The 13,129-nt window shown below is 34.2% G+C and overlaps 1 protein-coding gene across 1 annotated transcript in view; it reads right to left on the minus strand.

The window, feature by feature from the left end:
* Positions 1-1,550: 1,550 nt before the first annotated feature.
* Positions 1,551-13,129, minus strand: part of TBC1D32 (TBC1 domain family member 32) — an 85,243-nt gene continuing 73,664 nt past the window's right edge. Inside the window, exons 29-34 of the mRNA XM_086744331.1 lie at positions 11,728-11,797; positions 10,806-10,921; positions 9,693-9,847; positions 7,856-7,996; positions 5,758-5,946; positions 1,551-2,286 (exon numbers count right to left, since the gene is read on the minus strand). Coding sequence (XP_086600457.1) covers positions 2,167-2,286; positions 5,758-5,946; positions 7,856-7,996; positions 9,693-9,847; positions 10,806-10,921; positions 11,728-11,797 — 791 coding nt within the window. The 3' untranslated portion in view covers positions 1,551-2,166. The remainder of the gene's footprint in view (positions 2,287-5,757; positions 5,947-7,855; positions 7,997-9,692; positions 9,848-10,805; positions 10,922-11,727; positions 11,798-13,129) is intronic.

Consider the following 13,129-nt stretch of genomic DNA (forward strand, 5'->3'; position numbering starts at 1 on the left):
TTGGCTGATGATAGGTAAGAATGTCCAAACAGACTACACTTTTTTTTCTTCTCTTTCATTTCAAGACATTAGTATAACAAATTTGAAAATACATGTTAATAACTATTCTAATTTTAGATTGTTTTTCCACGTGACTATGAATTTCTGCAGTTAGTAAGCAATCGTCTGAAATGTTTACTTTCCATCTAACCTCATTGTCCTGGTTTTTTTTTTGCTGGAGATAGATAGAGCTGATTTTATTCCCAGTAGCTGCTGTGTTTTGAATTTAGTATGGGATTTGGTATGTGAAGAACATTGATCATACATAGATGTTATTAGTTTTTGCTGAAGATATCAAGGACTTTTTCCAGCTTCCCAAGTTTGGCTAATGTACAGGTGCAAGAAGCTGGGAGGGCTATAGCCAGTACAGTTGATCCAAAGAAAATATTCCATACCATAGACGTCACGCTCAGTATGTAAGTAGGACTTGGCCGGGGGACAGCTCTCTCGCTCTCTCTGTAAACTGCAGTTCCACAATCTCTCACAGTTCTGTTCATGATCGCAGCTCAGGACCAACTATATCCATCATCAGGCAGCGAGAAATTGTGAGTTGGTCATTTTGTATATTCTATTATCATGATATTTTATTATCATCCTTACTAAACATACATGTTATTATAAGTTATCTTTATCTCAACGCATGAGCTTTGCTTTCCTTCCAAGTCTCTTCCCCATCCCATCTGGGATGGGGGAGGGTGAACAAGCAGCTGCATAGTACTTAGTTGCTGGCTGGCATTAAACCACGACACTCATGTGGGCATTGTAAAGGTTACATTTCTGCTTGATATTTTCTTTTTTGGAAATTTTGATGCAGATCTGATTGACTGTATGAAAAATATTAAATGGCCACAGGATCATACCTTGTCATTTTCCCTTTACACTCTTTGATTACTTGCAAATACTGAAGGAAGACCTCTTGCTTGCCAATAACTATCATAATTTCAATCAAATACAAAGGCATTTATTAACTCTTGACAAGCCAACTGTAGTATTCATTTTAGGAATATTTTATCTAATTGAGTATTATTTACTGACTCAGTATCACGCGCAGTGCTTTGAAATTCAGATTCAAAAAACAACTACTAATTGGTGCACAAGTATATACTGATTTCTTAAATAATATTTAGCAGTGATGTAATATAATACGGAAAAGAAAGACACTAGAATGTTTCCTCAGCTGCCCACTGACCATTACCTAAAACCCATCCTTACAGCAAACAGGATGCAGCACTCCTCAAGAAAACTGTTTCTTTTGAAATTGGGAATTTCAGTCAACTTCAACAATGTTGAAATTTTACTTACTCTACACTTGTGTTAGAAATATCTAGCACCTTTAATTCTTGCTTTTAATTGATGATGAAACACAAGCACAGATGAAGCTTCTTATTAGTTTTCCTGTCTGAATGAAACCAGAATCTAAAAATGACAATTTTCCAGAGATATGAAAAGCAGGCTGCTCAAGGACTTCTCATTCACTTATGCAGACAGATAATGTACATAACAAATAGCTGTGTTATGACATAAAATGATTTATTTTATTTCAAAAAGAGACAGGAATAGAATCTTTTTTCATTGCATGTATTTGAACATCCCATTTTCTCAACCTTATCCACAAAGTCAGAATAGATGCATACAGGGAATTTGTTCTTCATTTGTTGACTTTTCATGCATATGAATACACACTAGCAGGTATTTCTAAGAAAAATCACTTTGTCAGACCCAAGCAAAATAAGAAGGTTTTAGGACTGTGCTACAAGCAGATGACAATAATGTAATGAGTTGGGAACAGGTTCAGGGCTTTATAAGGAAGACTTATGTTCTAAGGAAGACTTACGTTCTAAGTAAGACACTACAGCATCCTACAGGAGGGTTCTGAAGCTGCCTTCTGCTAACTGAAAATTAGGCTGTACGTATAATCTGTCTGGGAAAATTTGGTATTTTAGGTCATCAAACTTAGATTAAGTCCTTTTGCAAAAACTATATTCTGAAAACCCTCATTATTTATTTTACACTATGTACATTTACAGAGTCTGACTCATTTTAGGTGAGACTTATATATATCAATCAATCAGCATCCTTTTAAAGGATGTAACCAAAACTGGAAAGTAAAGTGCTTGTTTGCTCCATCTATGTATTCTGCACTCTTATGCTCCTCATGTCTTTCGACAGAATAGGTCTGTAGATAGTCTCCAAACTTTCCATGTATTCTAAATAATCACTCACACAAAATCCATGGAGTGCTTCTTCCTGCACAAATACACAGAAAACACATTTATTAGCTAGGAAAAAAAGATGCACAACTCAAATTTAACGAATTCCAAGCTTTTAAAGATAGCTCATTTTGTTTTGCTTGTCACAACCTGGGTGTTTAAGATACACACATTACATTTTGAAAAAAAGAATTGGTAGCATCTGCTTCTAGACAGGTCTTTCTAACTATAGTCATGGTAAAAAATAGTTTTTTTCAGGTGGACACTGTCTCATTTTTTGGAAAATACGCCACATGAAGATTTTTAAGTAAAACAAGGTAAGCTTTAAGAAGGCAAAGCCAGGTACTATAATGTTCTTTTAAAATATTTTTATATCAGCACATGGCATGCTGAAAGTTTATTATTGTGGCTTTTAAAGCCAACTAGATTCACAATAAAACCTATAGAGTAACAGTAGATACTTATTTTTTAAATCAATGACAAAGATCTTTATGAAAGGCTTAAATAAAACCAGAATAAACACTTCTGCATCACCATAAATTTTAATTCATACTAATTGCAAAACATATAGTAAAAGAAGGTGCCTTCAGGAAAAAGAAATGAACAGGCCATGATCCTTTTTGTGGCTACTGTATTAGAGGGAGAGAGAGAAGATGCACCACAGAAAGAGGAATCCTGAACAACAATCTATGTAAAATGGCTGAATTTGTTGCTGCTTTGAACTGGAGTAACTTGTGTGCTCACCATCTACTAAGCAGTATTTCCATGGTTGGCCAGCACGTGCTGCAAAAAGCTCTCTGGAGCCTGACAATCTTTGTCGACACGTTATATCTGCTGGTGTATTGACTGTGCACCTTTGCTAAGTAGAATTCTCCTGAGAACATCTACTCAGGCTTGGAAGGCTGCACTTTGGCATCTGAACAACAATTTGAGAAAGTCTTTATGTTTCTCCTCACCTACTCACAGGTGAAAGCAAAGGCACAATTTTAACTTCCAAGTTGCTCTTCATGTACTGTGAGAAGGTTGACTACAGTGGAAAAGAAAACTGACTGCAATAGAGAACTGTAGTAGGTATTTAACTCTTATTTTTATTTTGAACAGTTAAATCCTCTATTGATTATATGTGCACACGTATTAAAGCATTAGTCAGCAACTTAGTTGTCAATAATATGGCCCATACTCACAGAAAATTAAGTGAAGAGTAGCTGAATTACTCCTAGAAGAGACTGACGTACTGGCCTACGGGTGCTATTATAACAAGTCACAAATCCTGTAGCCCCAGTTGTACCAGAGGAGGTTTAGATTGGATGTGAGGAAAAACTTTTTCTCCCAAAGAGTGGTCAGGCACTGGAATGGCCTGCCCAGGGAGGTGGTGGAGTCGCCGTCCCTGGCAGTGTTCAAGAGGCGGCTTGATGAGAAGCTACAAGATATGGTTTAGTAGCTGTGGCAGCAATAGTAGTGGGAAGACGGTTGGACTAGATCATCTTATAGGTCCCATCCAACCATGTGATTCTACGATTCTATGATTTATTTTATCCAAGTAAAACCAATGACACCAAGGTAGTCAAGACAGGTTTACTGAGGTGGTGGGTTACAGTGTTCTTGGTTCACATGTGGAAATTATAAAGTTATGCACCTTTATCCTTCCATGAAAGAATTAATAAAAGACCAAGCAATAAATTTAAAATTCAGTTAATGCTGAAACTATCTCAAAGGGATCATAATTGTTAGTAAACCATCTCAGCCAAAAGAAAGAACCAGAAACAGGGAAAAAAATGTTCAAAGACAATTTGTTACTTCTACTTTCCTCTTGGCACAGAGGAAAGGCAAATTATAGAGTAATAGAAGGTGAGCTCTTTCACAGGTAGTTGTCTGTTTCTTATCACTAGAAGGACACATTGAAAGGGTGAATGTTTTACTTATTTTAATTGCTAGGCATAATGTAATGAGAATTGACAGCAAAGTTGTCTCCAACTTCTTTTTTTCCTGTAAGTATATTGACATTTTAAGAAGAAAATATTTGCTTTTAATTTTAATAGCTAGCCAGAACTACTTATTAGATAAAACCAACAAAGGTTGCTGTGAAATCATCATCTCTTCATGACATATATAAAGCATGCTAGAAGCTTAAAAACAGAAATTACTATCTGTTCCTGGAAGGAAAACTGGCAGCAAGACTTTTTCATATAGCAAATGACCATTGCTACTTTGAGGTTCAAGATGTGACACTACATTAAAAAATACAAAAATGAATATTCAAAGGTTGTAGGTGTGGTTTTTTTTTTCGTAAGAGTAATCCAATTTTGTGAATGTTGTGCTGAGAAATAGGCTAAAACTTGAAACTGAACTTTGTTATTTCAATAAAAGGGCACCTGACTAATGCCTTTGCAAGTATTAAACCCAAGTAACCTCACATAAAGCCCATAATATAGCTGAAATTGAATGAATACAATGACAGAATAATTTTTTTCTTTAGATGAATTAAGAGCTATCAAAAGCAAGAGTACAGTTTAAGTATGCTATCAACTCCTCTTTTTCTGCAATAGTCAGTTAACTGTAAATACTCCAGTAGTGCATTAATATACGGTATTTCTCATTATTTTAACAGTACCACGTCATATCTTTGGCGTCTTTATACTGTAGCTGACAACATACAAATTCTCTCTTCTATAATTTACATAAAGTATCCCAACAATGCCATCAAGATGAAGTAGTTTTTAAACCATATTGACCAAAACCAGGTCAAACAAAACAATTCACTGAGACTGCGTACCAAATGTTTTTAAGGAAAATGACTGAACTGGTATATTATTCATATTTAAGAATATGTAAGTTTGATGCAAACTAGATAGAAGACTATTGTTGTTAGGACAGACTAAGCAGATATATAGTTCTCAAAAGAATTTTGACTGGACAGAAAAAAAAAGACCAGAGAAAAAAGCAAAAATGTCCCTGGGAAAAAGAGTCAAATATTTTTCTGTATTCATGACTTTATCTATAGCTAAGCAGTACCCTGCAAAAATTTAAAAAAAAAAAATCCAATAACCAAATGTAATTTATAACATGGCAAAGAATATGAAACTGTGAGGCTGGTTATATAGTAACTGGCATCTGTTCAAAATAACATCTCACTGAGCTTTGTGCCACATCTCTTCAAGCTTCAGTAGGAGACCACTGTGTAAATCTACCTTTCTGGAGAACATCTCATTTAATGAGATTTGGGCCACATAGCGAGAACTGAATCAAATGTCCTTATGACTTAATGTGGCTATTTGCTTTGCTTATAAAGGGAACTGATCAGGACAAAATGCAGGAGATGTATTCTCTGGAAAATACTATACCACAATTTCCTGCCAGGAAGTAAATAAAATTAAGGTATTATTTCACTCACTTAAAACCAGTAAGTGAAATTCAGTAAGCATCTCAGATTAAGTCACATACATATTTTCTCATATTTGAGAGCTTTGCTTCCCTTCAACAATTGAAAATTTAAAAAAGAAACCCTTACTTTAAGAAAAACCTGGAGATCTTGAGCTTCAGTGTGCTTCAGGATGTCTTGCTGTAGGTGTCTGAACACAGAAATACACATGTATACTTGATAATCAGGACCAAGCAAAATACATATAGCAATGTAGTGACAGATCTCCCTCCAGTCCATGTAATTCCAGAAACACTGAGTAATCCATTGCAGACAGATCTAGATAAGAATGAAATTATATATAATCAAACTGATGTAGACATTCAGTTACAATTGGTCAGTTTTATCCCTTAACTTTTCTGTACCAGAAAAGTTTTCTGTACCTTTTTCCCTTAACATTACCCTACTTATGAAAATAAAAGGGATAAAGTAAAAAAAAGAAGCCAAGAATCACCATTTCTCAAATCACAACCTCTGAATAGACTTCCAGTGAATTCCGCTAAACATAACACTCTGCATCAGTGCCTCTCACTTATCTGTGTATATTATGGCAATTCCTGAGGTTAAGACATAAAACTCAAAAGTCCAATGAAAGTAAAGGTCATTTTTATAACATTTTTTTTTAAATGTGGCTTAAAATGTGGCAGGGTGATGAAGGTGTGTTTAATGTGGATTTTCCTTTACATTAAAGTATTTCTTTGCCTTATAACTGAATTAGGCCCTTCCCTAAGACACATTTCCATTTAATGAAGTGAGTATGGAATACACCTAGCGACTCCTTTTTCCAGTTCTAAATCACAGTATATGTAAGATGCGTACAGCACGTTTCATTTAGTTCTAGACTACAAATCTTCTGCTAATCAGTCCTTAAAGTGTTTAAAAATATGCATCAGCAGAAGTACCAAGAATCTAATTAGATGACAGCAGCCCTACTCTGGCATTAAAAATGTTTTCAGGTACTTATTGATGTACACTATTTATTGATGTACACAAGCACTTAAATACATCAGAGGTTTTTTTTTCACAGTTAAGAGTTTGTTTGCTTTTAATCCTGCAGTAAAACTGCAAAATCACACAGAAGATACAGTGGCACCCACCAGTGGCATTTCAGTAACATGTTAAATTAAAAAAAAAAAAAAAAAAAAAAGAAAATAATCCCCAAAAAAGAAACCTTGTCAGCAGTTTAGAAGAATAACTAGTCTATTATTAATTGCATGCAACTAATAGAAAAAGCATATAGTAAAACTTGCACAAGAATAGTTGAGGAAGGAGTGACTGTCCCTGTGTGTTTTCCCAGTTCAAAATAGGAACAGCACCTCATTCCTACACTGAGATAAAGTCCCTCATCTGCCAATCTTCTCTCCTCAAAGACCAAATCCCAAGCTGACGATTTTAAGCAATTTCTCTACCACACTGGCATCTGCCCCTATTAAGAAGTCTCTTAAACTGCAAATCTTGCGGCAAAAAAAGAAATTCTGAAGGCATAACATGAAAAATAATTTTCTTGCCTTGGAAGAAAACAGCAATAAGCTTTCTTCCTGTGGTGAGAGCTCCTTTGCATTGCCAATATAACTCATTATGGCATGAAACTGTTTACGCTTCATCATGACTGTAGTCTTTACAAGCAGTGATCCATATACAGCATTCTGTATTACCACAGAATTGTAATAAGTAGGTAAAATGAAAGCTAACATTAAAGATAAATATTCTTCTTTACTAACATCTCTTTTATATAGAACAGTGTGCTGCCTGACTGTAATAGTTCTGGTAGTTCCTATAAGATTTATTTTGCTCTAATATCACCTGAACTACTTTCTATTATACACCCATCCCAAATTACACATTTCCATCCTACAGAAAATTTAGAATATTATTCCAGGGAGAAAGATATTCTATTTAATGATAAATCTGAGGGTTTAGTATATATTATTTTTATCAAGTTTTCTGGATGAGCTTGTAATGGAAGGTCATCAGATGCAGTACGCTGCCATTACTCTACCAAAGTCACCTGCTTTCTATTTTCAGACGCTCTAAGTCACTATGCACTCAATACTATCCCTTAGCCCCAATTTCATAACCACCACACAAAGTGCTGTATAGAAAAAAACACAGTAGTTCCTGAGTGTCCTTAATTTTGTGGATTTAAGTCAAAAAGTTGATGCTACTTTGATACACTTTCATCAGTTACCTGAGATGGAGCGAAACCAGACATTTGGAAGGCTGAAAAGACAAGTGGCAACTCAGCTTTCAGCAACATTTCAATGTAGTGAGCACTGCAAAAATAGACTGGATGGATGCCAGATTCCACTGTGGTAACAGGCAGGTGCATCTGATTAACAACAAGAATATCATCAAAAACAAAAAAAAAATTGAGGAAAAGGATTACAGACTACAAAAATGTGTTATTTCAAAATACCTTGCTGGGAACAATATATAAAAATATACACATTTACTTGTAAGATAAGTCATCCCAGTTATGTTAGAGATAAGAAATAGAATAAGCAAAACAGCTGGTACTGCCATCAGGAAAAACATGTAATCAAAACAGAGAAAATTAAAAGTTAGAAACTGTTATTAAAAATATCCTGACTATTCCTTTGCATTAGCAATCTAGTTCTTTATTGCATGTAAACTTTAATTGTTAAAGCAGGGATGGAGAAACCGTTGTTATATTTTAAGCAAAAGAACAGAAGAAAAAAAAAAGACTGATTTCTTTGTTGTTTTTTTTTTTTCCCCCCCCATTTACTGGTGGATAGAGTGGAACTTCAATAGTATTTGGAGCTCTTTTCTGCGTGCACCTTTCTTTGCAGTAAGCATGACTGGTATGAGTGAAATTCTTTTTTGCACAGCAAAAGGCACATAGGTTTCATCGGTATGGAAACCTCTGGATGTCAGTGCTTGGGTTCTAGGTAATGAAACCTCGGCTTCATGCTAGAAGGTCAAGGTACATCCTTTGGAATTTCCCTCCTTCCTGAGATAGGCAGCATCACAATGCAATGTTTTCATGTTTTGACATTTTATTTTATTTTACATTGTGGAAGTTATGCAAGTAAGTTAATTATTGAATTTTCTCTTTGTGTTTTCAAGATTTATTAGGAAAGATAAATCATTTAGGTATTGAGAACAAACATTAGCACTGCAGCAACCTGGCTGCAATGCTGACTAGTTCTTGTATGGAAAAAGACACTTAAGTTCTCAGCACTGACGGTGTTCAACACAATTATATTCACAAAATGGAGCAACATTTCATTGCGCTGGAAAAACCTCAGGGCTGGACTCAGTACTGTAAGTAGACCAATATGGTCGCCTCTGGTGAAATGATAGACCAATTCACATTAATACAGAGGTTTGCATGCAGAAGAGGTACAGAATCTAATCCGTGCTTCTTACACCCCAGTGTTCTCTAGTAAAGACTACAGTTGTTTATATTCAAAACATTCAAGACAACATGACAATGTACAAAGTCAAACTGAAAGGGTTTTATTTTAAATAGATGGAGTCCCATCTAATAAAGTTGGAAATGGTGTTTCTTATACTACAACTTTATAAAAAAATACTAGTAATTTTAACTTGTCAAGCATTCAGTATTTGGGCAATAAAAATTTTTAAAATTTACTAAGTTTACATATTTAGTACATTCTAAAACTGATAGTTTTACTAAAAAACATCAAAAGGATGGAATTGCACACTGTAATAATGAAAAAAAAGGTCACTGAACAGTATCGCAGCCTTCACACAGAATTTAATGCCACTAACAAAGTTTATTTTACTGCTAGCTTTAAAATTCAATAACACTGCCTTTACTACCAGTCCACTTGTTTTTTCACTACTTTTAAACAACCATTTGAACAAATGTCAAATCTATATTTTTCTGAGGGAGCTTTTCAAGGTCATACATTCAGTTAGAGGGCTTGAATGAAAACTTAATTCATTTTAAAAAAACCCCAAGTAAAGGAAATTTATGAAGTCTCCTTTAGAAATTTTCAAAGTTGCCTTTTAGATAGAAACAACTTTTAAATTCTTACAGACTTATGCAGTCTTGGTAGCCAGAGAAATGCCGAAACAAGGAGACGTGCAAATCGCTGAAGAAACATCAGTGTCTTCTCCCCGTGCCCTGACATTATGAGGAAGATGGAAGATGCAAACCAGTCGTAGCCAGCATAGCGGTCCTGCAAGCAGTCTGCGTGAGAAGGTTAAGGAACTGGGGCACAGATCTCCTCCTCACTGCCCTGCAGGAACCGCAGCCCCCCTCGTCCTCCTCCCCAGGCCCATGCACACAGAGGCAACAGCTGGTTTGTTAGAGATGGGACAAGGGTTATATAGCTGCAGCTTCTTAAGGCACAGCTGCCTCTCAAACTGAATTAAGAGGAAACAATTTAAGCTGTTTTCCCTATACACTACTTTTTTTCCAGTGCATAAGTAACCAAGCCAAATCAACAAAAGAAAATAAAAACCAAGTAAATACAAAAAACCTACACCAAAACAAATGTACCTATAGAACAGGAAAGGAGAATGGTGGAGAAGGAAAATAGGAGTTGTAAAGATTATAGAAAAAAACTAAGAGAAAAGCTTTAAAAAAGAGACTAAGCATATTCTGACAAATATATCTGAAGAGCATTTTAACAGTGATGTGTAAATCTAATACCTGAAGAATATAGCAAAGCTTGTTGGCAAGCAATATCTGTTTTATTTTTTTTTAAAAGTTCCACAGTAGATCTAAAAGAGTCAGAAGTCAAAACATTCCTGTTGATCAGATTAGAGCCACATATTGTTACATGGGCAATACCACTAACCATGCTGGTATTAGGGGAGTGCCACAAATACTCAGTAATGTTCAAAAGTGCATTACTCCAGACTCTATCACATACAGAAAGATGTGATCCTACTCAAAACAGTTTATGACCAAAATGAATGAGACTTAATTTTAACAATGGATGGGAACAAAAGGTTGAAGATTTTCTTGAGTGTGTCCGATGTGCATTTTAACTTAACAAAATTTCAAAGTAAAAGTGCTGCTTTTTTTTTTTTTTCTTTCAGTACGTATTACACATCTACACCACCATCAAATGCCCAAATTGAGACTTCAAACTCCACTGTCAGTTTTAGGCAATGTAATTGGTACCATCACGAAAGGATACAAAGTGGGGACACCACAGTTCTTTGCTGTTGTTTCAGAAATTTCTCACAATTCATTAACACGAAGCACAGTTCATTTTCAGCATGTTCTGTTAGCAAGTTTAGATATTTTCCATATCTAGAAAAAAAAAGTTAAAAACCAAAACTATTTAAAGCTTAAATATTTTTTTTAATTCCTAAAAAGCAAAACCTCATATTTAATAGGCCTGTGAAAATTAAGAACAACATCATAGTGTTGTTCATCACAAACACTATGTTGTAGATGTAGACATAAATGGTTTAATAAAACCCATTATGCTTTATTTAGGAAGGACACAAATCTACTCAGTGTTACAATTCTTCATCTGAATTCCTTTTAGTTCAGTTTTAGAGACTATGGTGGGGAAGAGCAAGTACTCTAACACACAACTCATTTTCTACACATACATGATTTAAAATTCCATCTAAGTATATTGTATGTGTAATTATTAGCATCAGAATTCAAATATTAATTCTAAGATAACAATCTGTTGAAGTACAGCCACATTACCTTTTCCTTCATCACAGCTCTGCAAATTACCAGCCACATAAAATGTTTAAATGGCCTATAACTAAGCTTAGCTAAACACAACCATTTAGAGAAATAACATGAGGAAAAAACGACACACAACTTCAGATAATGTAATTTTATGGTAAGTCTTACTAACAATTAACAATTAGCCTTTACAACAATGAAGGATAATAACCTATATAATCTGTAAATACAATTTAATTATGTACTAATATCTTTTAATTTTCAAAGTTAGAATTCATTTTGTTAAAGATAATCTTTGGGTTTAAATAGTATAAAGCACTGAGTTGATGGATTAAGTATCATTAAAGTCATTCCATGAAAATCAAGGAAACTCTAGAAATACACTAGGGAAATATTTTAATACTATGCACCTGACTGTCATTTCAACACCAAGCTGCTGCATGGATGAAAGGCTTTCGTTCTTCACATCTGCATCTGTGGCTAAAACAAAAGAAAAAATATAATGAAGTATTATGATAAATATGATTTAACTGAATGCTAATGTAAAGCTTCTTTTATGAATGAATACCAATTACGGAGAACAGTTTCTTATTTGAAATGAGTGTAGTAGTGTTTGTAAAGGATGCATGAAGAACCTGCATTCCCCATACACTTTTATTTTTTTAATTAAGATAACTTTCTTAATAAGAAAATCTCCACTTTTAGTGAAGGTTATCATTAGCTTTACAGCATGATGTTAACAAATAACATCTTTTTCAGACCCATTTCTTAGTAGAGCTTTATCCCTCCTGGCCAAGAAATCAGATAAAGCAGCATTTTCTGATCTACTTTCTTTCCTTCCAGTGTCCCTAGTCTCCTGGCCTTATTAACAAAAAAAAAATCTATTTTGATATGACTGTCAGAAAACTGACAAATTTATTTTTAAAAAATCGGTATTTCTACACACCATTCTTTCACACAGTAATATATATCTCATTTTCTGCATTTCTTTAAATTAAAAATTCAAGTTAGAAAAATGAATAAATCATTAATTAAAGCAACCACTTGTAATATTTTCTCCAAAATTTAAATTCTAAATGCTATTAAAAATGGGGCATTGTTTCTCTCATATACATATATCATCTAAGATAACTCTACCTCAGAAAAACTACAGTCCAATGACATGAGTTATGAAGCCGATGGCTTAAACTTTTAATATACTTCTTTCAGACAAAGTGCTAATTAAAAAAAAAAAAACAACAAACAAATAGTTAAATAAATAAAAAACCCAAAGAACTAACATACTTTGTTAAAAATGTAAATAATAGGTATGTTAGCAGAAGTTAAAAGATATTTATGTAAGTGATAAATGTAAAAAACTGATTAAGCAGATCACATGGAAACTAGATATTTATTTTTTCTATACCCTGATCAAACAGACAGAGAAATCAAAGTGAAGGATTCCCTAGCTACTCATGCAGGTAAATGCTCAATGCTCCTTGTAAGCAAACAGGGACTAAGGTATTAAAGATTACATATTTACAGGTTAAGGAAAAATTAAAGAAAAAAAAGTAAGAAGCACTCTGCTCAGATGAGATGAAGTAGTTTGAAATTTTCTTGAAGAAAACAATACAGCAAAATTACACTCGACAATGAAAGAATAAAATTCAGCAGAGGAAGTATGGTAAGGGAAAAAACTCGCTCTGTATCAAAACGTTAATAGAGGACAATAATCTACCTTTTGGGGTCATGAAAAATCAACCTTGTACTTTTGACAAATACATTTGTACATAAGAAAAATCAACTAGTCTTTGAGTAGAACAGATTTATTTA

The sequence above is a fragment of the Chlamydotis macqueenii genome, chromosome 3 (genome assembly GCF_036417535.1).
Source record: "Chlamydotis macqueenii isolate bChlMac1 chromosome 3, bChlMac1.mat, whole genome shotgun sequence".
In the NCBI taxonomy this organism is placed as follows: Eukaryota; Metazoa; Chordata; class Aves; order Otidiformes; family Otididae; genus Chlamydotis; species Chlamydotis macqueenii.